Source organism: Drosophila novamexicana, unplaced genomic scaffold (assembly GCF_003285875.2).
Source record: "Drosophila novamexicana strain 15010-1031.04,08,12 unplaced genomic scaffold, DnovRS2.1 tig00000108-arrow-pilon, whole genome shotgun sequence".
Classification (NCBI taxonomy): domain Eukaryota; kingdom Metazoa; phylum Arthropoda; class Insecta; order Diptera; family Drosophilidae; genus Drosophila; species Drosophila novamexicana.
This window is the reverse complement of record NW_020824772.1, coordinates 5,713,164-5,740,003: the sequence shown is the minus strand read 5'-3', so window position 1 is coordinate 5,740,003 and position 26,840 is coordinate 5,713,164. Positions and strand designations below refer to the sequence as shown.

At 41.5% G+C, this 26,840-nt stretch overlaps 8 protein-coding genes across 9 annotated transcripts; 4 read left to right on the top strand and 4 right to left on the bottom strand.

Annotated features, from left to right (window-relative positions):
• Positions 1–6,288: 6,288 nt before the first annotated feature.
• On the top strand, positions 6,289–9,184 carry LOC115757724 (glutathione-specific gamma-glutamylcyclotransferase 1). The gene is made up of 5 exons (XM_030698089.1): positions 6,289–6,405; positions 6,500–7,064; positions 7,705–7,740; positions 8,446–8,524; positions 8,600–9,184. The coding sequence occupies exons 2-5, from the start codon at positions 6,738–6,740 to the stop codon at positions 9,034–9,036; spliced, it is 879 nt and encodes a 292-aa protein (XP_030553949.1). The 5' UTR covers positions 6,289–6,405; positions 6,500–6,737; the 3' UTR covers positions 9,037–9,184.
• Positions 9,185–9,806: 622 nt separating this feature from the next.
• Positions 9,807–10,984, bottom strand: LOC115757725 (proteasome subunit alpha type-2). Its single transcript, XM_030698090.1, has 5 exons — positions 10,864–10,984; positions 10,678–10,754; positions 10,363–10,618; positions 10,147–10,302; positions 9,807–10,085 (listed from the first exon to the last, which is right to left on the bottom strand). The coding sequence occupies exons 1-5, from the start codon at positions 10,902–10,904 to the stop codon at positions 9,911–9,913; spliced, it is 705 nt and encodes a 234-aa protein (XP_030553950.1). The 5' UTR covers positions 10,905–10,984; the 3' UTR covers positions 9,807–9,910.
• Positions 10,985–11,303: 319 nt separating this feature from the next.
• LOC115757723 (interleukin enhancer-binding factor 2 homolog) lies at positions 11,304–12,791 on the top strand. Its single transcript, XM_030698088.1, has 3 exons — positions 11,304–11,564; positions 11,639–11,767; positions 11,823–12,791. The coding sequence occupies exons 1-3, from the start codon at positions 11,406–11,408 to the stop codon at positions 12,717–12,719; spliced, it is 1,185 nt and encodes a 394-aa protein (XP_030553948.1). The 5' UTR covers positions 11,304–11,405; the 3' UTR covers positions 12,720–12,791.
• LOC115771714 (sialic acid synthase) lies at positions 12,781–14,286 on the bottom strand. The gene is made up of 3 exons (XM_030717534.1): positions 14,275–14,286; positions 13,660–14,004; positions 12,781–13,581 (listed from the first exon to the last, which is right to left on the bottom strand). Exons 1-3 carry the CDS (start codon positions 14,284–14,286, stop codon positions 12,781–12,783), a joined length of 1,158 nt encoding a protein of 385 aa, XP_030573394.1.
• Positions 14,287–14,335: 49 nt separating this feature from the next.
• On the top strand, positions 14,336–15,814 carry LOC115771758 (serine/threonine-protein phosphatase alpha-2 isoform). 2 transcript variants are annotated; one of them, XM_030717608.1, is made up of 2 exons: positions 14,336–15,592; positions 15,659–15,814. In XM_030717608.1, the coding sequence occupies exon 1, from the start codon at positions 14,577–14,579 to the stop codon at positions 15,483–15,485; it is 909 nt and encodes a 302-aa protein (XP_030573468.1). In that variant the 5' UTR covers positions 14,336–14,576; the 3' UTR covers positions 15,486–15,592; positions 15,659–15,814. The 2 variants fall into 2 exon arrangements, with proteins under 2 accessions (XP_030573468.1, XP_030573467.1); XM_030717607.1 differs by having other exon boundaries at positions 15,656–15,814.
• Positions 15,815–16,559: 745 nt separating this feature from the next.
• Positions 16,560–17,384, bottom strand: LOC115771759 (c-Myc-binding protein homolog). Its single transcript, XM_030717609.1, has 2 exons — positions 17,315–17,384; positions 16,560–17,249 (listed from the first exon to the last, which is right to left on the bottom strand). Exons 1-2 carry the CDS (start codon positions 17,324–17,326, stop codon positions 16,707–16,709), a joined length of 555 nt encoding a protein of 184 aa, XP_030573469.1. The 5' UTR covers positions 17,327–17,384; the 3' UTR covers positions 16,560–16,706.
• A 453-nt stretch (positions 17,385–17,837) lies between these two features.
• On the top strand, positions 17,838–19,200 carry LOC115771739. Its single transcript, XM_030717566.1, has one exon. It carries the CDS (start codon positions 17,843–17,845, stop codon positions 19,010–19,012), a length of 1,170 nt encoding a protein of 389 aa, XP_030573426.1. The 5' UTR covers positions 17,838–17,842; the 3' UTR covers positions 19,013–19,200.
• An 81-nt stretch (positions 19,201–19,281) lies between these two features.
• LOC115771738 (death-inducer obliterator 1) lies at positions 19,282–26,647 on the bottom strand. The gene is made up of 12 exons (XM_030717565.1): positions 26,181–26,647; positions 25,702–26,118; positions 23,830–25,643; positions 23,307–23,773; positions 23,078–23,252; positions 22,419–22,949; positions 22,219–22,359; positions 20,352–22,166; positions 20,147–20,291; positions 19,878–20,080; positions 19,635–19,815; positions 19,282–19,567 (listed from the first exon to the last, which is right to left on the bottom strand). Exons 1-12 carry the CDS (start codon positions 26,308–26,310, stop codon positions 19,416–19,418), a joined length of 6,171 nt encoding a protein of 2,056 aa, XP_030573425.1. The 5' UTR covers positions 26,311–26,647; the 3' UTR covers positions 19,282–19,415.
• Between the last annotated feature and the right edge of the window lie 193 nt (positions 26,648–26,840).

Here is a 26,840-nt window from a genome sequence, read left to right as displayed (position 1 = left end):
ATTATATAAACTGTTGCATACTTTTGCGATGCAATAGCCAATTTAAGCTAATAGAAAATGTGTGCATGCATTAGATATTTTCTATAAATAATAATGAATTTAACGTATGCATATAAATATTCGCATTTCCTTAATGATGCAAGCCTCAGAAGAATTTCCAAATAATCAAGTGTAAATTCAATTAATCAAGTAAATTGTGCAAGCATTCAACTCGATTGTTATCAAACTTTTGTTGTTTGTCTGCAATGACAGAATTTTTTAGTTACTGATGAAACTTTCTGCACAGTTATCAACACTTTTTATCTCACCTTTGGGCGAGGTCACATTCAAAATAATCATAAATTAATTAATTTGAAATTAGAGCAATTTGATTAACATGCCGCTTGTTGACAATCAAATACGTCACCTTGCAGTCACGTGTTGGCCTTACGAACACCAATTTCAATGTTTTGTTTATGTTCCCGTTGCCATGGTCGTGGTCATGGGCAGTGCTTTCTGCTTTCCATTCATAAAAATGTGCAACATGCGGCAAGAGCGCGACACAATTACGTCAGCCAAACAAATGTGTAGGCGACAGAGATGCTACCGAGTGTGCAAGTGAGAGCAGGTGAGGCGCATGTGCTGAAAAAGAGAGAGCGAGCGAGAGAGCGAGAGAGCAAGCAAGTATGCAGAATAGAACGTGTGGAAGGGAAGCTTTCTTATCACAGCTTGCCTCAAATCACGGGCATTGCCTTTGCCCGAACGGCAACAGCTGTGCATGTGCCACAAGACGGGGCAATCAAAAAAGAAACTAAATTAAACTTAAGACATGTAAATGCGCAATTGAACATGCATGTCTGTATACATGTGTGTGTGTACACACATGTACACACTGTGCTTAATGTAAAAGTAAAGAAAACAATTTTACACTTTTTTTGTGCACTCAGCTAAATATTTACGATGCTACAAGCAAAATGCTGAATGGTTGCCTGGCGAGGAGAAACGGAGCGATGCGAAGTATTGCGTGGCAATATTTGAGCGCGGAAAGGCAGCGCCAAGCACGCAGTTACATTGAAGCCGTCGCACGAGACGGTCAGGCGCGCAGCTCGTCGAGAGTGATTCGGATTGTGTTTCGCACTCGCATTCGCATTCATACATGCACACATATACATACACACACACGCGCGCGCATGCTGTGACATGTAAACAAAACAAAAAGAACATAGAAGATGCTGATAAAAAGGACGTCAAAAGCTAAGAGTGCAGTGCAAAAGTTGAACGGAAGTTGATAGGCACAAGCGGATAAGCGGCAACAACAAAAGCAATAATAACTGTTTACCGTTAAGCATTAGCTGTGAAAGCTGCAACAAATACGCAGGTAAAAAGCTGCAGGCGCAGCATCAGTTGTGATATTGAAACCAATGCGAATGTATGTATGTACATGTGTCAGCATGTCAAATGTTTATAGGCCGTTTGACTGACAGCTCGCGGCTCTCTAAACACATGTACACACTCATACACTCATACACGCACACACGGACACACTCACATGCGCCGACAAAAGCTTCAGTGTCAACACATGCTGTCAACAACGCGTGCATACAGCTGTACTTTCTGACGTGTGTGTTTATGTATGTGTGCATGTTGACATTGTTTTTGTCTTACAACTCTCATTACTCTGGCCGTAATTTGCGCGCGCTCTTATCAATGTGGCGGCATATGTATGCGTTGTTGTTTTGTCTCCTCTTTACGCTCGCACACCTGTTATCGGCATTCGTTTCTCTCTCACACAGTAGCTAATTTGCTGCAATGATCGCCTTAATTCTCTCTCTCTCTCTCTCTCTCTCTCTCTCTCTCTCTCTCTCTCTCTCTCTCTCTCTCTCTCTCTCTCTCTCTCTCTCTCTCTCTCTCTCTCTCTTGCCCTTTGGCTCTCTTTGTCAACACTTACAGTTGTTGTCGGTGCATCAAAACAAACTGAAATCTAATAATACAATTTATGGGCCAAGCAATCAGAAGCAGCCATGCGCTCGGGGGATGCACTTCCCATCAGTTGGGTCATGAGGGGAGGGAGGGTTTATAGATAGGCATTATAATATATAAGGCGAATGAACGTATGTATTTATTTCGCTTCGCTTAAAAGCCTCAGCATAACTATCTAAGAGTGTTGCATTTCAAGGTCACCAGCTGATCGAGGCGAATACTATTTACCGAGAACTACTTATCAGCCAGGTATTTCCAGCCTGACTTTTAGACACGAGCCGATGTTAATATATAATATACATATATACAAATGTATGTATGCATTTGCGAATGTACACAAATACGTTTACTTTCATCAGCTATGCACACAAAGAGATTCGTCTGAGTTTGTCAACACTTTTGTTTTTATCCCATTAACATAGTTAAGTATACGACATAAAAGTTATAGGGTTTTCAAGGTGTAACTGCTTAAGTAATTACAGCAAAAACAAAGCTATAAAAAACCGAAATTATTGATGCTTTAATACCGATGCATTTTATTGCTCAAATTTTATTATATTTAAAACCGCATTAATTCTAGTTTATTAAGCTATTAAAATTCATTAATATTTATATATATATATATATATATATATACAGGCACATATTTGCAGCATTATACGATAAGGAAAATATATGCATACCCATTAAACCAGAAATTCTAGCTTGGCTATTTTCAAACATTTTTGTGAACAAAATATTCATTTCTCTTTCGGGGCAAATTTAGCTAATTAAACAGGTTTGGCATTCAAAATAGATTGTATTTGTGTTTGAAGTAAAGCATATAAAATAATAAGTGCATGACCCAGTATCCTGTTCTATTAAAGCGTTTGAATAGCTCTCGTTTATATATTTAGCAATTTTTATGCATTTTTATACCAATCATTAAACAAATGCCACAGCTTTTCGTAATGAATACTGAGTTGAAGGAAATTAGGCCAATTGTGCTAATTGGAAGAATAGCTAGAGAAACCCCTCAAACATTAAGATAGTTATTGTTTACACTTTGAGTTATTGGGAGTCGAAATGTCTGCACTCAATTCACTTGAGCCTAATCACTTTATCAAACATTAAATATTTTGTTATTGTTTTTTTTCCCCCTCTTATCGAGGGTATATAAATAAACAATAAAAAAAAACTCTTTTGGCAAATTGTCTGTCTGCGAGGAGTTGTGCAAGTACCCCACAGAAGCACATGAAAGCGTACGGCTTATCAGGGCCACGTCGCGTCATATAATTGAATGTTATCAGAAAAAAATGTTTGAATTGATTATCAAAGTGTTGCTGGTGTATTTATTAATTTATTAAACACTTTTAGCGGGCAGCTGCTCTCACTTAACTGTAATCAAATTGCATTTAAAATATATTTAAGCCTCGTATTTTTAGCTGGCCATTTGAAATACGTGCCCGACGTGTTTGAATTTGTCTGTAATAAAATAAATATACATTTAATTGATTTGTTGAAGTGCGAATTCGCACTGTTTTCGTGTATTTTCATTTCAAGTGCCTTCATAACTTTCAAGAATTTGTTAAGCTGTGCACTCGAACAATGCGGCTGTCCGGATGGGATAGGTTTTTGGCATAGCGACACGTTGCAATTAGACAGACAGACATGCAGGGATTGTATTTCATTAGGCAACGTCCACGTCAATCCTAATTGATTGCTGTGAAGCGACAAATAGGAAACATTGTTTACACCAAATAACAAGCAATAAGATACAATTGTACACATCAGATACAAATGCACGTAATGGGAAATGAACAATGAATGGTACATGCGTCTGGCACATGGCATCGTGTCTGCTTTTATTTGATTTTATTAGTTTTGTTGACGAATTTAAGCCACACACAGGAATGATCACATAAATACACCCCCACACACACTCACACATCGAGAACACACACAGTATCTTGTTAAATTAAAAATATGGTATACTACTATAGCCTTAGCTCGTATATGGCTGGCACATTTCTGTAGCGCCTGTTACCCGAAAAAGAAATACAAATAAAAGTATAAGAATGTGGCACACAAGCGAGCAATTAAAGCCCCCCGCAATTGTCCCCTTATTTATGACCCGTGCACTGTGAAATCGGCAACCTTGAACCGTTTGCAAAAAACTTTCACAATGAAAAAAGTTCAGTATCAAGGACTCAGAAACGAGCAGCATGTGTCTCTTTGGTTTCTCTCGTATAAACGTGCACACACACGCACACACGCACACACCACACACACATGCAAAAATTCTTACACACTAGTATAAACAAAATGTTTGCTTGGTTCGACGCTGCGTATACGTAACGTACAAATTGCGGGCCATAGAAAATGAAAACGCTCCCCAGTACGATTCGGCATGTATGCGTATGCGTATGTATGCGAACCCGTGTACACACACATGCATATGTATGTATGTCATCTCGGTGATGTGCGTGTGCGTCCTCTTAAGGTATTTAAATCTTTTGGTTATTTTCCATGCGCATTTTTGTTTTTGGGTCAGCGAATAAATGCCTCGAAATAATTTAAGCAAAAATCCAAATTAAAAAAAAAAAATGTAAATACGCTAATATTTAGAAAGAGCGTGTAGAAAACAGAAATCGCACACATTCATAATTCTCGCTGTGTGGGGTAGACGATAATCAAAACAAAGTGTGCAAAATGTTTAAATATTCATGCACAAATACATGCTCAGTATGCATGAACACGCTATAAAATCGCTAAAAATATAAAACATAAAACATGCACGCACGCATACATACATACATACATACGTCTAAAATTGTGACAGCCAGACCAGCGCGATACGAAAGAACTGAGCGCCAAACATGCCGGGCATTTCTGGCTTCCCGTCCCAATTATTATTTAACAGCTGCGCAGTTAGAAAAGCCTACAAAATCGCAGACCCCAGCCCAATATCTAACCATGTTTGCCAAAAATAAAGAACAAGAACAACTCAACTGTACAACTGGACGTATTTGTCTCAATGGAGGTTTATTTACTTGCTGCTCTGTGTGTGAGTGCAGATGTGTGTGTATGTGCGAAATTATTTCTTTTATACCGTAGAAGCTGCTTGCTTTAGCTGGCCAAATAATGCTGTCGTCTTTGACAGTATAATAGTAGCTTAGAAGTTATATCTTGTCTGTTTATATAAAAAACAATTGTTGTGCATGCCAATCCATAACGAAATATTAGGTTTGCAGTGTTTATGAGAATCGCAAAGAAAGGCAAAGCTACAGTTCACTGTGATTATATTATTATTATTTTTATATTTAAGGTTCTTAAATATATTATTCAGTAAAGAATGTATTTTTGAAAACAGTTTATAGAAGAACCATTCAGAGCTATCATATATGCCACTATGTTTCAAAATAGAATTAAATAAGGCTAACCACATGACACGTATATCTGAGCCTATTTAAAGAAATAGAGCATTTCTGCAAATAGAATTGTCGAGTGTAAGTAGAACTGTGTAAGGAACAAAGGAAAAACAACAAAGAAAAACAAATCTTGGGAAACACCGCATTATATGGGTTGTATAAAGATTACAAATAAATCGCACAATAAAATACAGCAAAATGTTATTGCCCTTAACATTAACAAAAGTGGGCTACATGATTCGCAATATTTCCAATCAGATTTTAATAATTCTAATCAAATCTTATTATCAAGAAATTAACTATATAATTCCCAAGTCAAATGCCACTTAAATATTTTGAAGTATTTGCAAGGTAGATAATCAATTTGTGTAGCAACATTTTTGCCGTGTCATTTAACTTAAGATTTAGCACCTATTAAGTATGCATATAAATAATTGCCTACGCCTAATGGGCGACTTTTTTATGGATCGTGTTTAAAGCAAGTCAGCTCTACCTTATGGAAAAGCAAAAGAACTTGTTCGATTCAGTTTCACTATCAGCGTTGAGAGAGAGAGAGAGAGAGAGAGAGAGAGAGAGAGAGCGAGGAAGTGAGAGAGAGGGAGAGAGTGTGAGAGAGCGGGCCATGTATCTGCTTGGTGAGGGGGTGAGCGTGAGGGCGCCAAACAACAACAATTTGAATAAACTCACACACACGTGCCCGTGTGTATTTACTTTTGTATAATTTTTGAGTAGATTCACAGATAAGTCTATTGCGCTAACGCTGCAGACGACTTAGACAGAGCGTCATAAATATTTATTGTACAATAATTTTTTTTTCTCGCTCAAAAATGTTTTCGTTTTTCGCACGGGCCGCGCGGCTGTTTAATTTGAACTTAGGATCGTCAGTCGCGCGGTTTAGTTCCCGGTCCCAATCGGAACTATTCAGTGGCAACTTGCGAACGGTTCGCATACAAATATAATAATTTATTATAAGCAAAACAAAACAATTGCAAGAATACATATGTAGAAACTAGTAGAGTTAGATGCGATAGATCAAGTAAGCCTTATGTGACATGAAAAAAAAAACATTTCAAATTGTAGTTTTATGTAATGTGTAACCAAAAAGATTGACTAAATTTTCCTCCATACAGAGACGGCGAAATCTGCTAAGAACTTGGGCGTAAAATGCGAAACGTGAGATAGCAGCAACGCGTTGCATGCCCCCATCCAATATACCTCCAGCATGCCAATATAAGAGCCGAGCACTACACAGAAACAGTTATACATTATACATACATACATATTTCACATCAGAATAAAATCAACAACAAGTTAGTTCGGCAAAGGGCTCAAATTAAGAGTGTGTTAGCAATTTCTTTTGGACACATTATGGCACACTACAGCGGACATCAGGCTCCAACCGAGGTGCCCGCACACTTCAAGAATCTTTTCACCGATGGCAAACTGGGTGATGACGATGATAGCAACAACAACAACAACAACAACAACAATAATAACAACGACGGCAACAACGATCAGGAGAATCGTCCCGATAATGGCAATAACGACAGCCACGCCGCCTGCTGGGTCTTTGGCTACGGTTCCCTGTGCTGGTATCCGGGCTTCACCTACACCAAATGCATAACAGGCTATATACGAGGCTACGTGCGCCGCTTCTGGCAGGGCAACGTAACGCATCGTGGCACCGAGGAAGAGGTGAGTCAAAACGATTAAAGCCTTCCATTAAATTAGTTAGCCCTAGCACCTGTGACCACTTGATGGGCGGGCATCTAAGAACAGTCTGGCTGGTTTTCCCGGATTTTTGTATACATGGCATTTGGGGCCGATTCTCTGTTTTTATTATTATCTAATTAGTATGTGTTATCAGTAGCGGACAAAACAAACCTAGACGTAAATGGCTAGACAGAGTTTAATTTAAATACTTGTCGCCTTAGCGTAACCGGCAGGTTCTACAGACATGTACAAAATACAGAATTAACAAGCTTCTTTAGGCGCGAACTATTCAAACGAAGCAAACAACAGGCCTTTAAGTTTCCAACTTTATATATATATATACATATTTATATGTACGTATGTTTGTGCATATATTACATAAAAATTGATCAACTTTGGTGCCCGTGCATAATCGGCACCTTAACATCATTTATTTTTGCGTTCTGTTCTGCTTATTTAACGAACTATGTATTTATATAAGTCAGGGTCCGATCTACATATCGAGAATAAACAAATAAACAGAACGTGCAGCTTGCGGCTAGCCTCCACTTTCTTTATTCAACAATTTAAAAACGAAAGCGCATTTCTACATTTAAATATTTTTCTTTATTCTTTTTCACAGCCTGGACGTGTCGCAACACTTGTTGAGGACAAAGAGGTAAGCGCAACCCCATTAAATATTTCCTATAAAATAAATTATATACACACATATATTTTATGCCTATGTATATGTACATCAGTTCGTTAATGAGTGTGTGTAAGGGTAGGTAAAGAAAAAGTTATTGCGCGCGCTGCGTTTGAATTTCCCTACGTAAGCCCCATTCCGTGTAGGCGGGCGCTGTGACACGCCCACCTACTCGTCCATATCTTATGTTCTCTGGCACATTTCCGCAGTCAACCGAGCGCAACAATTCGAGACCCTTAATAACGGGTCTCTCTTCATTGGAGTACGCAAGGCGAAATACCGCGAAATATAGGCGAAATTGTACACGACGGCAGCGAACCGTCGCACCAACTGTTTTTTACGCCTTGATACTTTCTATCCGTGGCCCGGGGACTTTACCCAGGGTGATAAATGGGAGCTACCAGGAGCTCGTTTGTGACCCCGAGAGACAAGCCAGGAAAACTCAAAGCGGGCTGAACTGATTGTCGTTCGCCGCTATTTATCTGTGACGCACGCCGAAAAATGAGTTGGGAATTCTAAGCATGAACGAAGCTATACGAATAACATGCGCGCGCGCTCAACGAAATCTTTTTTTAGACGCACAAATTTATTTTTAAAACATGAAAACTATTTTACATTTTTTAAACGTTAATTTTTTTTTCTATTTTTTATTAAAATAATAGAATTTTTTATTTTCAGGGCATTACATGGGGCTGTGCTTACAGAATAACAGGCTCTACGGCTCTGGAGTATCTCAAGCAACGCGAATGCACATTGGGTGAGCATTCAAAAAAATATTTAAAAAATAAATATATATATAGGCCAACTCTAACTTATCTTCATTTGTGAACAGGTGGCTATGCAACGCTTGAAACGAAATTTTTTCCCCGCGTCGCTTCGCATGACACACCCTTTAGTGGGGAGGCCGTCGAGGTGATGGTATATGTGGCTACACCGGAGAACCGACATTGGCTGGGTGATGCACCACTCGCGGTAATAGCCGAACAAATCGCAAATTGCCGCGGACCAAGCGGACACAATGCGGAATATCTTTTGCGATTGGCACTCTTCATGCACGAGGAGATACCAGGCGTGCGTGATGAACATTTATTTGAGCTAGAGCGACTGGTGCTGCAGGAGATTTACCGCAAGGAAATCCCTCTGTCATCTGTAATGGGTCGCAATCCTGATCGCATACGTCGCGACTCACACGAAGACGTACGCCGCCCGCCATCATTCGAGTTTACCTCCCGAATACCGGAGACAAAACTGCGCTGCTTGAATATTTGATTGTGGATTTGGTCTCAACCACAAAAAACATGCATGTGGAATATTCCAAATACAATATCAATATTCACCAGCACAGGACACGAGAGTCTATGACTAATATCGATGTATTCTTTAAATTGTAAATAATCATACATAGCCTTAACAGTAAGCAGTAACTACTCTCGATAACTGATCTGATATAGTTGTAAGCCTTGACTAAGTTCTCGTAGTGCGTAAGTCGCGTCGTCAACGCACACATTAACATTTATATACAAAGTGCCCAAGAAGAGAAAAAAAGTCCAAAAAGAAATGAAATAAAAACAATCAAGCAATAAAATAAAAATCTTATAAGTGAGAGTGCGCTAGTCGGGATTGCCCAACTAGGAAACTAGGACCCTGAACCCTGCGCCGAACTGGCGTTACATTCTTTCTCGTGTGCATTTATTATAAACTGTGCACTATACATTTAGAGTCTATAACCAAAATTTGGTATCTCTTGCGCCGACATATACCCAAAAAAAACAGAATTCTAATATCTATTTTTTCAATGGATCATTGATCGATCCGAAACTGAGGAATAATGTTCAATATTTCAAGTCTCCCATTCTTGTTTTCTTAGACGCGACGTACATACGTACGGACAGGCAACCCGAGTGTTGATGATGAGTGAGAATATGTACTTTGTGGGGTCGGAGATGCCTTCTGCTGCCTGTAAGATACATTTGTACAAAAGCATTGAAGCCGCATTCCATTTAAAGAATAACCAAATTTTTGAACATAAAAAGCTAGAATTCTTGATTAATTTCAAAGCCCGGAACACTTACAAACTTTATTTTCATTGTTTACGTACTCGCTAAAAAGCTTAGCTTGGGTTTCTTTGACCGTGAAGCAAAATTTAAGGGATGTTTGCCAAATAGTCCTTAATTGTGGCAGGGTCCAAACGCTTAAAACCGTTCTGATCACAGATTCCAACCTCAATGTTATCTGAAGTCATCTTTCCTTCGAATCCTTCCTTCAGAGTCAGAATGGCAGTGTGCACAGCGTCTTCCAGCTCAAGATCTTCACTATAACTACAAGCGCAACACGAGCGTTATGAAGTTGTTAAAATGCATAGACTTATGCCGTACTAACCGCTTTTCCAAAAATGTTTTGCCGTTAACGGCATTTTTGCCCATTGCAGTGGCCTTCCAGGCAAAATATGCGCCTGAGGGATCCGATTGATAAAGATATGGACGGTCATTGTCCCAGCCGCAAATCAATAGTGACACTCCAAATGGACGCACGCCACTAAAGAAAGTAAAAGTTAGTTAAATACACTATACTATAATGAAAATATATATTTTTTACCCCGACTGAGTGTATTCCTGCATGAGCGTAGCCACGCGCTGCACGAGCTGTGACACCGGTATGGGTTCCTTGTAAGTGAGATAGTATGACTGGGCGATTTTACGTGCTTGCTTCACCAGTAAGCGGTAGTCGGGCCCCATGCCAGAATATACCATTCCAATATGTTTGTTTACCATTTCCACGCGGTGCACACTATGTTCCTCGTAAAGCGACGATTTGTATTTATTTTCTGTTGCAATAACGACGCCATTGGATGCTAAGGAAAACCAAACATTCTACACACCGGGCGCAATGCAATTTATGAAGTAGGCTTACCCATAATACCAACAGAAGGTGCCCCTCCGGAGACGGCCGCCAAGGCATATTCCAATTGGACAAGCTTTCCTGAAGGACTGCAAGCAAATGATAAAATTTATATTTGTGCCAGTCATGCAGACACGTTTTCCATATATCAAAAAGGGAGAAAATATTGTTTACGGTGAATTGTGAAGCCCAACTTACCTAAATGTTGTCAGAGAGAAGCTGTAACGTTCAGTAGCCATTATTGTTGGCTTAAATTTGTGTTACAATAATTTTTAAATAAATGCCGACAATTCTCACCAAAAGGAAAAGATGACAAGCAGAAACTAGAGCTGTGACACTATCGCCAATGCTCCCAATAGTATCGGCTCCATAAGCAACGATAGTAAAAATACCGTGGTAAATGTGGTGGGCGATCAATTGTCGGAATCGATATTATGATTAGCCGAAAAACGATAATAGCATTTCATCACATTATTCTTTATTTAAATTTGACATTGCTGTTAAAAGACATGTACAAAAAAATTTCGATTTTTGCAATAAACTCTTTCTAAAAGTGAATAACCGATGGAATCTATCGATTATTTTTTTTGCAACTCGGCCAATACTAAACAAACTTTTCTTTCGAACTATCGTCATTGCAACCCTCGACAAATTCATTGAAAACTGTCGTAGACGCAGTGTGGGACTTGCTGATTGAATTAGAAATCAATTTCGTCAAAATTATTCATTATAATAAAAGTATGGTACGTGGAGCGCTTCGAGGCGGAAGGCCTATGCGCGGTGGCATACGGCCGCCGTTCAAGAAAACATTTGTACCTCGCCATCCGTTTGATTTAACATTGGCCGAAGTTGTGTTTCCCAAAGTCTCGCCGGCTGTGGATGATTCTGCCTTGACTGCGGTAAAATCGATAATAATAAAATTATTTATATGTATACAATCAAACATTGATGTGTTTACTTTGGATTTCATTAGGCCCTATTGAAACGCAACCAGGATCTTAGTCCAACTCCGGCCGAGCAGACGGCAATTGGCAACTTGGTAACTAAGGTGCAAGCTGTTTTAGATAACTTGGTCGTTGCGCCAGGCGATTTCAATACTTGTGTAAGTTGTACATAAACCCACATAAATTCACTTTTACAAATATACTATACTATAGCAATTGGAAGAAGTGCGGCAAGTGGGATCTTTCAAAAAAGGCACTATCCTCACTGGAAACAATGTGGCAGATGTTGTGGTCATCCTTAAAACACTGCCTACTAAAGAAGCTTGCGAAGCACTGGCCAAGAAGGTGGAGACTGATTTAAAAAATAGCATGAAAACCGAAGTGTTGACCAAGGGTGAACAACACACCATACAAATACACGACAGAGGCTTCGATGTGTCCAATTTGCAAGCCAAAGTGCGCATTCTTATTTCCACATTGCCGCAGAACATCCGTAAACTCGAGCCGGAAATACATTTGGATCATAAATTGATGCAGAGTCATTTAGCGGCAATACGTCATACTCGCTGGTTCGAGGAGAATGCTCACCATTCGTCAATTAAAGTCCTGATACGTATTTTAAAGGATCTGACAAAGCGATTTGAAGCCTTTTCACCGCTCTCCGCCTGGATGCTTGATTTGATTGCCCATCTGGCAATAATGAATAATCCATCGCGTCAAGCGTTGCCTATCAATTTGGCATTTCGTCGTGTATTTCAATTGCTGTCTGCTGGACTCTTTCTTCCAGGATCAGCGGGTATAACCGACCCAACCGAGCCGGGCCACATTCGGGTCCACACAGCCATGACTCTCGAGCAGCAGGACGTATGCTGCTATACGGCTCAGACGCTACTGCGAGTATTAGCCCACGGTGGATACAAGCACATACTGGGATTGGAGGGCAACACAAGCATTGTGCGCGAAATGTCCGTATGGAATGGAGTAGTTGTATCGCCGCTAAAGCCCGTGTATGAGAAACCGACCGACAAAAAGGAAGGTGATCTTGAGGAAGATATTGAAATGATCGAGAATGAAAATGAGGATGTAGGCAGCGACGACGCAGCTGAATAAACTAGTCATTAGGAATTTTATTACATTTTATTAAGAAACGTAATCAATAAACGCCGCTGACTTATGGTATCAGCATATTCTCAGTTATGGGCTCATCTTCATTGACACTGTCCTTTAGCCTCATGCCAATTATATCAAAATATTTTTCTGCAGAAATACCCGACGGCTCGCTGACTTTAATTGCTAAATCGGCCGCTTGAATTGTTTGCCTAACGTCCAGACTTCGTGCAGCCACAATTGATTTACCCAATTTGAGGCGACAAGGCAGTTCGCTCTCTAAAATAACCTTCTCCTTTCCCTTACCTTCTTGTAGTGCTTGCTCCAACTGCTTTCCCCCACCCAAGATTGTAACCACTTGATCAGCACTGAGGCCAGGGGTGGAAATATATGCGTTATGCTTAAATTCATTTATGAAGCGGACCAGCGACCACATTTCGCTGGGATCAAGAGAGCAGCGGTGATCTGAGCCTTTCTGGTTCTTGTCCAGTGTAAAGTGTCGCTCAACTATCCTAGCTCCAGTCAATATAGCTGCCTCCGTGATGCGTACACCCAGCTCATGCCCAGAGTATCCAATGGCAACATTGGGATAACGTCGCATTAGTGTTGCGATCATTTGTAAATTGCAGTCATTCGGTGGAGTCGGATAGGCAGAGACGCAGTGCATCAACGCGTACCGATTGTTGCCCGCTTGCTTCATAATTTCTACGATCTTATCAACAGTTTGCATGGTTTGCATTCCGGTCGATATTACTAAAGGTATGTTGAGACTTGCAGCTTTTGTCAGGAGTGGAAAATTGTTCGCATCTCCCGAACCAATCTTAATAAAGGGTACCTTCAAATCAACGAGGAAATCCAAAGACGGCTGCAAAATTTAAAAATAAACATTGTGATTATTACAAATATTAGTCGAATTGTGGTAATCAAAGGCATTCTTTATTACCTCATCCATAGCAGATGCAGTGAAATCAATTTTAATTTCATTACTATATGCTTGCAGCTGCTGATACTGCTCCTTGGAAAATTCAAGAAATTGCTTATGTTCTCCGTAGGTTTTACCCCAAGAGTTTTTGCTTTCATATGCTCGATTAAGGGCGGAACGGGTGAACTTCGATTTCAAATCTGATTTTTGAAATTTTACACAATTGCATCCCGCTTTTTTTGCTTCTAGTATCATCGCTTTAGCAGTTTCAAGACATCCCTGATGATTTTGGCCAATTTCCGCAATTAAATATACCTCATTACATTTCTTTTTAGTAATAATTTCGAGCAACATTTTTAACAGGCGCTGATTCAATTAACCAATTTAATTTAGCGCAAAGCTTAAGTGAGACAGCATTCACGATTGTGTGACCAAAGAAAAAATATATATATAGTTGTGTACAAAACTTCGATTATTGAAAAAACATACACTTACATTACATTAAATGGAATTTGGTAAATTGGCTAATATATTTGGTCAGTATTTTTTAACCGTTAAATAGTTTAAATATTATTTTATAGCACGCTAATGATGTTGCCGTATAATATTTTGAAATCAAGTTGGCAAGGTGCTAACAATTAGAGCCATAGTTGTCCTGCTTGCACCACGCCAACAATAGCCAAACGACGCATATGGCGGGCAACGGCGCAACCCTGTGAGTGCAAGTGGGACACACTGCTTGTAAAATGTGTGACTAACTGCCCATTTCACTTCCTCCTGTTTTTTTTTTGTGAAATGTGGGCACACTGGAGAAATTTTCTGGTAGTAGCTGTGCTGTGAAAAATATTTATAGTGAAAAATATACATCAGAGCTACTTGCCATTCTTCGGTGGAAAATTCAAGCACAGTAACTGCGCAGCAAAAAACAATACAGAAACATGGGCGATGTTATGAATATCGACAGCATCATATCAAGACTTCTGGAAGTGCGTGGGGCACGGCCTGGCAAAAATGTTCAGCTCTCCGAGAGCGAAATTCGTGGCCTCTGTCTGAAGTCGCGAGAGATATTTCTCTCGCAACCCATACTTTTGGAGCTGGAAGCACCATTGAAGATTTGCGGCGACATACATGGCCAATATTACGATTTGCTGCGCCTCTTCGAGTACGGTGGCTTTCCCCCGGAATCAAATTACCTGTTCTTGGGCGACTACGTCGATCGTGGAAAACAGTCGCTGGAAACCATCTGCTTGCTGCTCGCCTATAAAATCAAATACTCTGAGAACTTCTTCTTGCTGCGCGGTAACCACGAATGCGCCAGCATAAACCGCATCTATGGATTCTATGACGAGTGCAAGCGCCGCTATACCATCAAATTGTGGAAGACATTTACTGATTGCTTCAATTGCTTGCCAGTAGCGGCCATTGTGGATGAGAAGATATTCTGTTGCCATGGCGGTCTCAGCCCGGACCTGTCGTCGATGGAGCAAATCCGACGCATTATGCGTCCCACCGATGTGCCAGATCAGGGTCTTTTATGCGACTTGCTGTGGTCCGATCCGGATAAGGACACCATGGGCTGGGGCGAGAATGATCGTGGCGTCAGTTTTACCTTTGGCGCTGAGGTTGTGGCCAAATTCTTGGAGAAGCACGAGTTCGATCTCATTTGCCGCGCCCATCAGGTCGTCGAGGATGGCTATGAGTTCTTTGCAAAGCGTCAGCTGGTCACACTCTTCTCGGCACCCAATTACTGCGGCGAATTTGACAATGCTGGCGCAATGATGTCTGTGGATGACTCTCTAATGTGCTCATTCCAGATTTTAAAACCGGCAGACAAGCGTAAAAAGTAATAACACCAATAAATTTCCCACACACACACACACACACACACACACACAAACACACAATTTTCTTTACAAAGCAGGCAAGAAACCAATAAGAAATTTAATGATTCAACGTAAGTAAAGCGACTAACATATTGACTTGCCTATCAAATTCTTATCTACATTTCTATCGTCAGCAGGGGCAAATCTAATTTTACAAACCTAGCACCGACAATGCGGCCAGAGAGGGAAGAACCGAACGCTCTGCGTCCAGTAAAAAACTTTATAAAATGCAACCCAATCCTGGACAACATTTGACCTTTTAAGAAATAAAGAGATTTGCTTCAATTACAAAACATTCGCATGCATTCAAACAGGCATAATTTACGTAGAAACCATTTATTTCGATAAACATTTCACCATACAACAACACCTCTATCCACAATAGTCGTATATCGACACATGCACATATGCATGTACATATAGTTTTGTCCAATTTAAACGCGAGACTAAAATGTTAGTACAAGATCAATTTTATTTCACATAGACATACGATCAAGGCGACTGTAACAGTCGGTCAAAATAAACGTAGTAGGGCTTTGTAAAAAAAAAAAAAATTATAATAATTAAATTAAAACTATGGCATACAAATTGAAAAATTGGAGGAAACGAGAAAGAAAGAAATAAAACAAAGAGTTAGCGCTTGCCAAGAAAGTAAAAGTAAACACTAAGTTTTGACCTTCGAAATAAAAATCAGTTTATGTTCGTCCACATTGCAGCCAACCATTGGTACAGCTGGTCCATGTCTTATTTTATACCCAAGTCCGCTTTCATTTGTTCAATTATGATGAACTCTTGTAATTCGATCCATGCTTACATGTACAATTTTATTTTTTCGTGTTTATCATTTTTAAGATGTGTTTAAACAAAAGAAAGAAAACAAATAACTTACTATTATTAATATGTCTTATCAATAATCCTTTGTATTAATAAGCAAATGATATACCACGTGTATGAATTATAAAATTGATTTCAATAAATATTTAAAAAACCCACTAATGCAACGTTTATATGTCTATAGTTGTCAAATACTTCAAGCCATTTAAGGAATTTGCGTGCCTCCACACAAGTTTTATTTATATTTAGGAAAATACCTTACACTTCTTAGTCTTACAAACTGGTAACATTTCTACGAGAATCCATTCTAATGGTATGCCTTATGTGAGCTTAGCAATTTAGTATAATGATTCACTCGGTATTATCAGTGTGGCCGGGTTCAGCTTGGACGGATATGCTGTGCTTTGTATTTTCGGTCGTATTGCCGGCAGCCATGTTGTTTTCTTCAATGTGGCAATCGTCTAAGGCTGCGCTCAACTCCTTATCGGCTTTGTCAACTGCTGCATTTTCTACTTTGTTTACTTCAGGTATACCCTGTTTGACTTCTTGCGTGATCTCCGACTCGAGAGAGTCCTCAACTTGCACGGCAACTGTCACTGGCTCGGAATCGGATTCGCCGGCAGCGTGCTGACTCTGTCCCTGCAGCACCTCTGGGTTAATGCTATTTATAATGGCACGCAAACGCTGGATTTCTTCGTTTGCCTCCTGTAGATCCTGTGATAGGCGTTCATATTTATCGTGCTGATGCCGCACCACGCCAATGTTGTTTCGTATATACTCCATTGGGTTTTCTGGGCGCTCCTTAATTACACGTATAAATATTTTTGTAAGTGAATCGAGAACGCTTCCGCGTTCCAGATAGCGACGTATCTCATCGCGTTTCGGATCAATTGGCTGTATTGTATTCAAATAAAATGCTGTCATAAAATAAAATTATTTGCATTGAAATCTAATCTTACCTTAAAGGACATGTTGCGAAAATGAAATAATATAGATTGGAGTTGAATCGAATCGTTCGGAATAAGTTCAATTGAACCGAAAGAGCGAACCAAGTTTATCGTTCGCTCTTTTCTAATGGGCTGCAATTAGTTACTTGTCACACGTATTTTTAAGTTGCGACGAAATAATAGTGACAAAATAAAAATAGTTAATAATTATCAAGTACAATTTAATAAATAATATTATAAATGCAGTTAATTACTCATTATTAGGATTCAAAGAAGTTGTTTAACAATTGTCAACTAGTTGATTTATTATTATGTATAGAGAGAGGGTGTTCAGCAAATAAAAATATTGGTTATGATATATAATTAAATTGTGTAAGCTGGCTTATGAACAATGTCTGCTCATATTAAGTTATATTTAGATGGATCGACTACAAATTCAAAAAATCTTTAAATAAATTGTCCCCAAACAACCACCCAGACGTAATTTTCCCCTAGGGCGCTGTGTTTAAATTTGGCGCCAAAACTGTTTTAATCTGTGCAATGCGCATGCCTTCAAATCTGAATTATATATGCCCATCGTACCGCATACACACAGCAGACAAGTTGGCAATACACAGACAATACAGCAGACTTCTGAAACGAAAAATGGACATTTTTGAAAATACTTTTATAAGAGGCCCTTCGCCATCATACTCAGACGAAGCAAACTCGGAAACTGCCTTATCCGTAACACTGCCAATTGGAGCTGCCGACATGGACCTGGCCCGGATTGATTCGAAGACGGACACCGTAAATTTCTTCGATGAGAAGTTCAATTGTGCATACGATGATGATAGCTGTTCCCATTTACATCCCAGCCGGAAAAGACGTAATAGCTTTGCATTTTGGATCTCTGTCTTAGTCCTGCTAATCTTGACAATTGGCAATTTGATCCTGACACTCACAATTATGGGTGTGTTACGTTTGGGCAAGGGTGTACAGGGCATGGAGCTTATTCCGGAAGTTGATTTAGTTAAATTCTATGATGAAACCGATTTGGATCGCATCCAAACGAATACAATTGGAATACACGGCTTTTCCGATGTACCCGTATCGATCAGCAGCGATGGAGAGGACAGTGGAGTGCATTTACGAGTCTTTCGCAATGGTAATGGTGCCGCTTCCAGTGTCCTGAATGAACGGGATCGAGTTGTGCTCGACAAGGAGGGAATTGCCATAGAAGCCAATGTGTTTGAAATCAAAGATCCAGTTGATCAATCGACATTGTTTACCACCCATCGCCCACAATACAATATACCCGATGGAGTGGATGGTGGTCTACAAACCAAGGTGGCCAGTGTGAGCCGCATTTCCAGCCCCATTGACGCACCTTTGCTTATAGATAGTGACGGGCATATTTCCATTAAGGGCTCCGAGGGCGTGTTCCTCGATGGAACTATCATAGAGCTGCATGTCGAGCATCACGTCTCAGTTAACTCAACACAGGGCGCAACAGTATTGGAGGCAGGCAAAGGAATTTTCTTAGACATGGATCGCATACCGATTGTCAGTTCGGAGCTGGGTCTGCGCACTGGTAGCGTGCAGTACAAGATTTGCGTATGCATGCCGATTGGCATACTCTTTCGTATAGCCATTCCCAGAGTGCACAATGGACCTAAAATATCTTGTGCGCATTTCGACAGCCAGTTTGATCCATGCGAGATTAACTAAATATGCAATCAAAACAATATATACAATATCAAATATAGTATCCCTATTAGAAATGTTACGTAGCAATTTTGTATTTGTATTTAAGAAAAATGTACAAGAACTTAGAAGGTTAGTTGGTATGCCTAAAGGAAACCCTACAATTTCCGAATTTGTGTGTTTAATAAAATAAAAAACCAACTGTATCCAAACACGGACATCTTTTCAATTGTTTCGATTGCTGGGTATAATACAGAAATGGTATTCAATTCGTTGAACGTGAATGTACATAATGATAGGCGAAAATCAAAGGATATTTATAAATTGAATTCCATTCAAAACTAAGATTAGGTAGATCAAAGCTAGTCAAGTACACACGTAAATTCTAAATTATGATTATTATAACCGTACTGCGCTTAGCCTTAGCCTAAACACCTGGCGGTGGGGGCTCATCGTTTGTGGCAGAATTTGTCGGCGTTAGATCCACCATATTATCCGGCACCATACTAAGAAGCTCTGCTTCACTTAGCTGCGCCAAGCGACTTTTAGCCTTTGTCGCACCCACTGCACTTTTAGTAGCTGAAAAATTGTTAAGGAGTCAGTGATTGTGTTCGAATTAAAATCAATTTATAATCCACCCTCTTACCCATGCCGTATGAGCTGTTTGAAGTGATTGCATCTTCTGGATTGTACTCCTCATCATCGCTTGACTTTGGTCTAGTTTGCGACTCACTCTTCTCCTTTAAGCTAGCCAAAATCTTCGTCAGATTAGGCGGTATTGATATACTGGCTAGCATTTTGGATGATGACGATGGTTTATCTAGAATCTGTGGATCGTAACAGGATTATTTAGGGCAATTCTTAATTGCAATGTTCTCGGGGCACTCACAGATGGCTCCACATTTAAGAGGCCGGCTATTTCCATGCGTTGCGCAGCGATTTGCCTATTAATTTCATTTACTTTGCGCTCCAGGTCATTCTTATTGCCTGGAGCCGATGTGGGCAAATCATCATTGTCATCAGAACTGCCTCCGGGCGAATATGGCGCATTCGGATCATCTATGCTAGCCAGCGCTTCCGCCGAAACGTTGGCTGGAATTGAACAATATCTTTTATTGCAGCTGACGAATGGTTTTAGCTTATATACACAGTACTCACACTTTTGCAGCTTGGCAATAGGCGCTTTTATAATGGCGTCAATATCGAACTCGTCATCCTTGGAGCTAGTCGAGTGCGTGCTATGCTTGCGCTTCGGACTGCTCGGAGGCGTGAACGTTGTTCTAACGCGTGTTTTGCTTGAACTCTGAAAAAAAAACGGGAAAAAATATAGTCAACATCTTTCAGATATGTAAGCTAATGCTACCTTTGCAGTTTTGTTGCTGGCAGTGGTTAATGGTAGGGGCAGCGTCTGGCTCAAGTTAACCAAACGTTTGCTCAGGCAACGCACAATGATGCCGAGCAGCGTGTTTGGCCGTTGCGTGTCCTCGTAGAAGGGAACACTGTCTAATGTGTGTAGTACTGTGGGCAACTTATCACGGGTGCCCAAGGGGAATATATAAAAGTCTCGAATATTTTCCGAGTCGGCACCCAAAACACCAAGACGCTGTCGTGAGTCAAGGTATTCGAAGAAGCTGTCAAATCTAACAGTGTTTGAGACGTTGGCAGGAAACAAACTGACAATAACAATCTCCTTGGTGGGACTCTTTTTGATCTTTTTGAGATATTCCCAGACATTCACACGCGTTATGCGACCAATAACATCCAAATTGATGGGCAGCAGTTTATCCAGTTGATTTGTATCCCCGTGTACGGAATGAATGACCACATCAAAATTGGTGACATCCACCATATTCAAATTGCCAGTCCATATTGCCGGGTTGGGCAGGCCCTGTACATAGCGAGCGTATCTATCCAGAGCAGGCGTTGGCACTTCAATTTTGGCTGTAGTTTTTGTGGCTACAGGCAATGATTTTAATGTTTGTTTGGCGGGCTGTGTCAGATTAGCGGCCTCTTCCACGGTTTTCTCCGACTCCAGAATTTGATCAACCAAATTAAAAGCTACCAAGGGGGGTTCAGCTTTCTTGTCAGTTGGTTTCTTGTGCAGCGGGGATTGGACTTTTTCGGCGTGTTCCTTACTTAATTGCTTGTCGCGTGCTGGCTGTTCTTTTTCTTTATCGAGCTCATTCTCGTGATGGTGCCTTTTGTGGCTGCGTTTTTCTTGACTGCGGCCTCTGCTGCTTGACCGGCTGCGGCTTCTTTTGTTACCACTTTGGTGATGATGATGCTTGTGACTCCTATGCCGCTTGTCCCTGTCACGGTCACGGCTGCGTTCCTTTTCCCGCGACCTGGAGGACTTCTCTTTAGTGTTAACTTCTGTGGCGGGTGAGGTGTCCGTAATAGATTGAGATGATTTTTTGCTGTCGTAACTATCAAACTTTGATTTGTTCGCCTCCAATTCTGACTCCTCCTCTGGCAGTGTTACATCCAGCTTGGATTCGATTACCTCCTCACCTTTGTGCGTCTTTACCACGTAGTTTTGTGCACAAGACAATAAATCCAGCTCGGACTTTTTAATCATATCCAACTGATGTCGATTTTCCTCCTCACGCCACTTGGCCAGCTCTTGGCTAGCTAACTCAGCCGGTGTCATTCTAACCAGTTGCTTGGGCTCTACTTGTTTGGCACATATCTTCTCGAACAACGTCTTATTTTTACGGTCCTTGATGTTAAACATAAGAGATCGATATTTAGACTTGTACTTGGCGCTTACATCCCGCCCAAACGAATGATACATTTCCGACTCCACTCGCTTCACAAAGTTCTCCACCTCCGCCGCCGTTAACCAATCGGACTTTTCTGTTGGTAACTCTGCCGCCTGCGCCTCCTTAATGCGCGACAGCAATTGCTCCTTAAGCGTGCGTCGCACATTGAAACGTATGGGTTCAGGCTGGGAATTACTCACAGGTCTTTCCGTGCTGCTCTTTTCGGGTGAACGACTAGGCGTGATTGTCGCCTTGCCGGCAGGCTTCTCCTTTTTTGCCATGCTGGGCATAGCTGGTAGCATCTGTAAGGATCTATTCGGACTTTCCGGTGTCTTTTGTGTGGGCAACGACAAAGAAGTTTTTACTGTAATAATCTCTGGGTTAGAGTGCTCTAGCTGCCGTTTGTTTTGACGTTTCTGGAGAAGATTATATTAGATTATGTATGATATACATCTTCAACTTGCATACCTCAATTTCCTGCGCCTGCTGACTGCCAGGCTGCACTACTTCAAAGCTGGGATTATCCTGCAGCCATTTCTTTAGTTGCTGAGCACTGGGCGCTAAGTGACCCGTAATTGCACGCCCGCTTCGGCGCTCAAAGACATTGATCTGGAAAGTAAAGTTACAATAGCAACAGGCAAATATATTTATTACACCAGTTCACATACCCGCTCAACCTTTGACATGGAATCGGCCTGGCGCAGCACATCCTCAAACAGATCCTTCTTTTTGTTCTTTTTGGCTTCGAGTGCGTTTGCTAGTGATGGTTGCGGAGCAGCTGGTTGCTGCGTCGGCTCCGGCGTCTTCGGTACGGTCTGTGCCTGAATTGCGGTCTGTGCATATTTGCGAATGCATTCGTCACTGCAATAAACCGAATTGACGCGCGCTGGACGCTTGCATACTACGCAGGTTACATCCGTATTGGATGTGAAGCTGCTTCCGCCAAGCTTGATAAAATGCAGTTGCTGTTGATGCATTCTCGGCTGGGGCTTGTTGAGTAGCTGCCGTTTTTGTTGCTTCACAAGCGGACTACTTGTGCTTATGGGTAGCGATGTTACCGATACTCCGGAAACGGGCGGAGACCGCTTAGGCGTAAGCTCCTGAAGCTCAACAGCTGCTTTGGTTTCATTTGGTTGCACGCACTCGGCTGGCTCCACAGTTTGCTTGGGTAACAACATGTCCGTGATGCGTGGTTGACTCTGTACGGGTAGATATAATGGTGTGATTAAAACTAGATGAAACTATTGTGTAAAGTTAAAACATTCCACATATCAGTTAAAAAATTGATTACGCTACAAATCGTGTTAAAAGTATTTGTAATAGCTACCTTCTCCTCCTGTTTTTTAACGCACTTGGGACACTTCCAGTCAATGCCCTTTTGCTCCATTTCCAGGCCCATGGCCTTTGTCACACTAACACACGTTCCATGGTACCAATCCTCGCATAGATCACAGCATATCATAAATCGATTATTGTGTGGCTGACGGCAGATACACCATAGCCTAAGACGAGGGCAATTTTAGTATCGCATGGAATGAACTTAACAGAAAGCTTACTTATTGGGATCATCATCGTCCTCTTGAGATTCCGAGGCTTCCGGATCATTAACTTCACTGTTAATATTTGACTTGTTTGATCTTCTAGGCCGCCTGACGCTCCCAGCGGATTCTCTGGGCAACTGTTTTCTAGCTACTCCACCTATTTGTGACGAAAAGCTGTCACTATCTAAGCTGCTGCTGGTCAAGTGGCTGCTATCCAGGGTTGGTTCTGTAAGCGACGTGGTACTAATGTCTGACATTGTTGTAACTGTCACGGGAAAGTTCTGAGCTCGACGCTTGGCGCGAGTTGTGGGCGCCTCGATGGGTGGCAGATAAATGACACGTCCATTGCCTCGCACTATTTTCGTCTCAGGGCGGGATGACAACGTTAACGTTCCAGTAGAGCGAGCGGGAGTGCTGCACGCCATGGGCAAATTGGTCAAAGAACTTGTTACAACATTGGCGGGAAAATCATTGAGCAGCGGCTACGTAGAAGCATGTATCAGAGTATTATTTTTGGTAGTTGATATTAAAAACTTACCTGAGCAATTGTTGGCAACTGGCTGGCAACATCGAAGATTGGAGGCGCCACAACATTTGCAATTGCATCTAGAGCACCCGTTTCAGTGCTGGCCAGCACCTGTTTGACCACCTCGGCTTCAAATTGTTTGTCCTCCTCTATGAGGCCCACAACATGTTGAAGGAAGTCCGCGGTGATTTCATCCTCGTCTGGAGTTTCCAGCAAACGTGCACTGGCTATATCAATGTTATCCACAACTGCAGTGGCTACCAGATTACCATCGAAACTCTGTTGTTGTGGGATATTGAGCGCATTCATTGTTGGTTCGGGTACTTGATCCAGACACGCGGCAGTGCTCTCTAGCATCTTAACTAGTTTGGGTATGTTCTCATCGGCTGTAGCAGGCGGTTTTTCGATCAAAGATGCCTTCAGCAGCTCATCCTGCACAATAGAGTCAATGAGATCAAGTTGTTTGTCGTTTTCGGCAGCCAGCTCCGAGGAGCTCTGATGCGTTTCGATAACAATCTGTGCGGGTAGCTTGTGAGAGGAAGCCGTCTCCACGCCAATGGGCATAAAGCCCTTAGAAGATGAAGATACCGGTGCCGGCGTTGGCAGCGGATTCATACTCGACTTGGGAGTGCTGGGCGTATTTAAAGGGTTCTGTTTGCTGTTGTCCGGCGTTGATGTCAGCATCGCCGTATTGTTATTCTCAGCCAGTAGACTGTTTAGATTGGTGAATACACCTTTGGGGCTTGACAGATTCTTATTTATAATAATCTCTTTAACCTCTTGCGGAGGCGTCACGAACCCGCCCGGTGGCACATTCACCACACGACCCACTTGCACAAATGGTGCTCTCCGCATCTTGGCGGCGACCGCGGAGGCGGACATTCTGTTTGCCTCGTTCGGTAATGCAGTAGCTGGGGGCAGGGATTTGTGGGTTGGGCGCATTTTAAGAAATGATGTGCTCAATATGTTACGACCCAAGGCAATTACTGATGGTGGCGCTTTTGTATTAAGCTGAACAATCTGACCAATTGCTGGAGCAGACAAATTGCCATCCGTCTGTTCCTTGCGTCGCTTGAAATGTGGAAGTGAACTTTGTGCTGGTTGTTGTTGTTGTTGCACCTTTGGTGTAGGCACTGTTTGTCCACGCGCAGACTGCGAATGGGATCGCCTGGAAAACTTCTTAATACGCCTACGTTTGTTCGCGCTACGGCTGTTGTTCATTTTGAAATCAATATCACTGTCTCGATCGTTGTCAGTTTCACGGGAAGCGTCACTGGGCTCGCTATGTTCCTCGGTATCGGCATTCTCCTCGTCCGCAGTTGCCGAGCTGTTTGCATCTTCGTCATCCTCTACGTAGTCCTCCGCAGGACTTATCACTTTGACAGTACTACGAACTGACCGTGGCCCCGGTAAAATTATCTGCTGCTGTTTGGATGCTGGCGGCTGCTGCAGCTGGTTGTGTACCTGCTGCCTGTGCAGCTGCGGTGGTTGCTTGAGAAGCTGCTGCGGTTGTCTCTGCTGCTGCTGTGGTGGCTTTGGAGGTAACTGTTGTTGCCTGAGTGGTTGCTGCGTTGTGGTATGTACCTGCTTAATAGGCACCACTTGGAATCGCTTTTTAGCGCTCAACATTTTCACATTGGATTGGGTGTGAACGATGAATTTGCGTCCTTGGACTGTTTGACGTTCCAAAGCCATTCTTTCTGCTGTCTTCTGTGCTTTCATTTGTTCGGGCGACGTGAATGGAGTGTAATTGTGATCGTTTCGAATAATCTCTAACAAAGCATCTGTTTCCGGCGTGCGCTTGAATATAGATAAACCAGCCAACTCTGCAATTTTTATAAATATACATTAGTTTAGCTAATAGTTCTATGTTAAACAACATACTCAGAGCATTTTTCACCACCAAATCGGCAGAACTTTCCGCGTAGAACTGTTCGACACTGAGCCCCACAATTTGTGGGCGTTCTTTAGGTTTTCGACGTTTTTTCTGCTTTTTGGGAGCTTTGGGCTTGCGACCGGGGCGCTTTTTAACCTTAGGTACCTCGGCTTCGGTTTCCGTCGAGTCACCATTATTTTCGCAGCCGGTGTTGTCATTGTCATCGCCGGTAACATGATCCTTTTCACTTATCAGCTCATCATTGCCGCTTTGGCTATCATTATCTGTATCCGATTCTTCCCGATCAGTTGCCGCTTCTAGAAAACGCTCCAGCTCTTCCAGACGTTCGGTTTCCTCTTGATCGACCATGCTTGGCGTGGGCGATGTAAGCCGCACAACACTAATACTCGCAATTGATTTTTCCTCTAAAATTATATTATTTGATATATGTATGTACATGTACGAGAGCAGAGATAAACTGTCTTACCCATAATATTCTCAATGGCACGCTCGTCAAATGAGATGCCATTTTTGGTGTATACCACGACCAGGTTGGAATCTCCATCGGCTCCATTTGGCCGGGCACTGGGCGGCTCGCTAAATACAGAACTAGACATGACAGCAATGCTTCATGGATCAGCTACTGTACATTCAGTCCAGATCAGATCCGTTTTTCCACTCGTTTTGCGTGCTCTATTTCTACTTGTGAGCGTTGATATTAATTTGTTTGCTCATGCCGCGGCCGCGTTGTGACGCCGACATTGGAACTTGTGACGCAGCTGTAGGACTATTTGCTAAGAGCAATTCAGCTCTGTATATCTAAAAATAGAGTTGAACTGCAGTGAATTTGTCTGTTTCACTCCAACAATAAAAATCGCTCTATTGCACTTTAAAAAATGCTTTATTCAAAAATATGAAAATAGAATTTGCAAAAAAATTTTACTTCGACGAAAGAATGTAGTGTGACCAGCTACAGCCAAGAGAGATGTGCACATTGTATCATAGCGTGAACGTGAACTAGTTTCAGTTCCCCGCGCTTTTTGCTACTTGTTTCTTATTGTGTGCGTTTTTGATTACTTAAAAACAATAATGAATCAAATTAAAAGGGACCGTTTGTAATAAAAAAATTATTAAAATTGAATGTTTT

What these genes read in the sequence shown, in the direction of transcription:
- LOC115771714 (XM_030717534.1), bottom strand. An exon ending in CTGCATCTGCTATGGATGAG is followed by an intron (nt 13,582 to 13,659) that starts GTAATAAAGAAT and finishes TAAATTTTGCAG; the next exon opens with CCGTCTTTGGATTTCCTCGT.
- LOC115771758 (XM_030717608.1), top strand. Translation starts at nt 14,577, where the DNA reads ATGGGCGATGTTATGAATATCGACAGCATCATATCAAGACTTCTGGAA.
- LOC115757724 (XM_030698089.1), top strand. Translation starts at nt 6,738, where the DNA reads ATGGCACACTACAGCGGACATCAGGCTCCAACCGAGGTGCCCGCACAC. An exon ending in ATCGTGGCACCGAGGAAGAG is followed by an intron (nt 7,065 to 7,704) that starts GTGAGTCAAAAC and finishes TCTTTTTCACAG; the next exon opens with CCTGGACGTGTCGCAACACT. An exon ending in GCAACGCGAATGCACATTGG is followed by an intron (nt 8,525 to 8,599) that starts GTGAGCATTCAA and finishes ATTTGTGAACAG; the next exon opens with GTGGCTATGCAACGCTTGAA.
- LOC115757725 (XM_030698090.1), bottom strand. Translation starts at nt 10,904, where the DNA reads ATGGCTACTGAACGTTACAGCTTCTCTCTGACAACATTTAG. An exon ending in CAGGAATACACTCAGTCGGG is followed by an intron (nt 10,303 to 10,362) that starts GTAAAAAATATA and finishes TACTTTCTTTAG; the next exon opens with TGGCGTGCGTCCATTTGGAG. An exon ending in AAAACATTTTTGGAAAAGCG is followed by an intron (nt 10,086 to 10,146) that starts GTTAGTACGGCA and finishes TTGCGCTTGTAG; the next exon opens with TTATAGTGAAGATCTTGAGC.
- LOC115757723 (XM_030698088.1), top strand. Translation starts at nt 11,406, where the DNA reads ATGGTACGTGGAGCGCTTCGAGGCGGAAGGCCTATGCGCGGTGGCATA. An exon ending in ATGATTCTGCCTTGACTGCG is followed by an intron (nt 11,565 to 11,638) that starts GTAAAATCGATA and finishes GGATTTCATTAG; the next exon opens with GCCCTATTGAAACGCAACCA. An exon ending in CAGGCGATTTCAATACTTGT is followed by an intron (nt 11,768 to 11,822) that starts GTAAGTTGTACA and finishes ACTATACTATAG; the next exon opens with CAATTGGAAGAAGTGCGGCA.
- LOC115771738 (XM_030717565.1), bottom strand. Translation starts at nt 26,310, where the DNA reads ATGTCTAGTTCTGTATTTAGCGAGCCGCCCAGTGCCCGGCCAAATGGA. An exon ending in TTAAAAAACAGGAGGAGAAG is followed by an intron (nt 22,950 to 23,077) that starts GTAGCTATTACA and finishes CTACCCGTACAG; the next exon opens with AGTCAACCACGCATCACGGA. An exon ending in CCATGTCAAAGGTTGAGCGG is followed by an intron (nt 22,360 to 22,418) that starts GTATGTGAACTG and finishes TTTACTTTCCAG; the next exon opens with ATCAATGTCTTTGAGCGCCG.
- LOC115771739 (XM_030717566.1), top strand. Translation starts at nt 17,843, where the DNA reads ATGCGCATGCCTTCAAATCTGAATTATATATGCCCATCGTACCGCATA.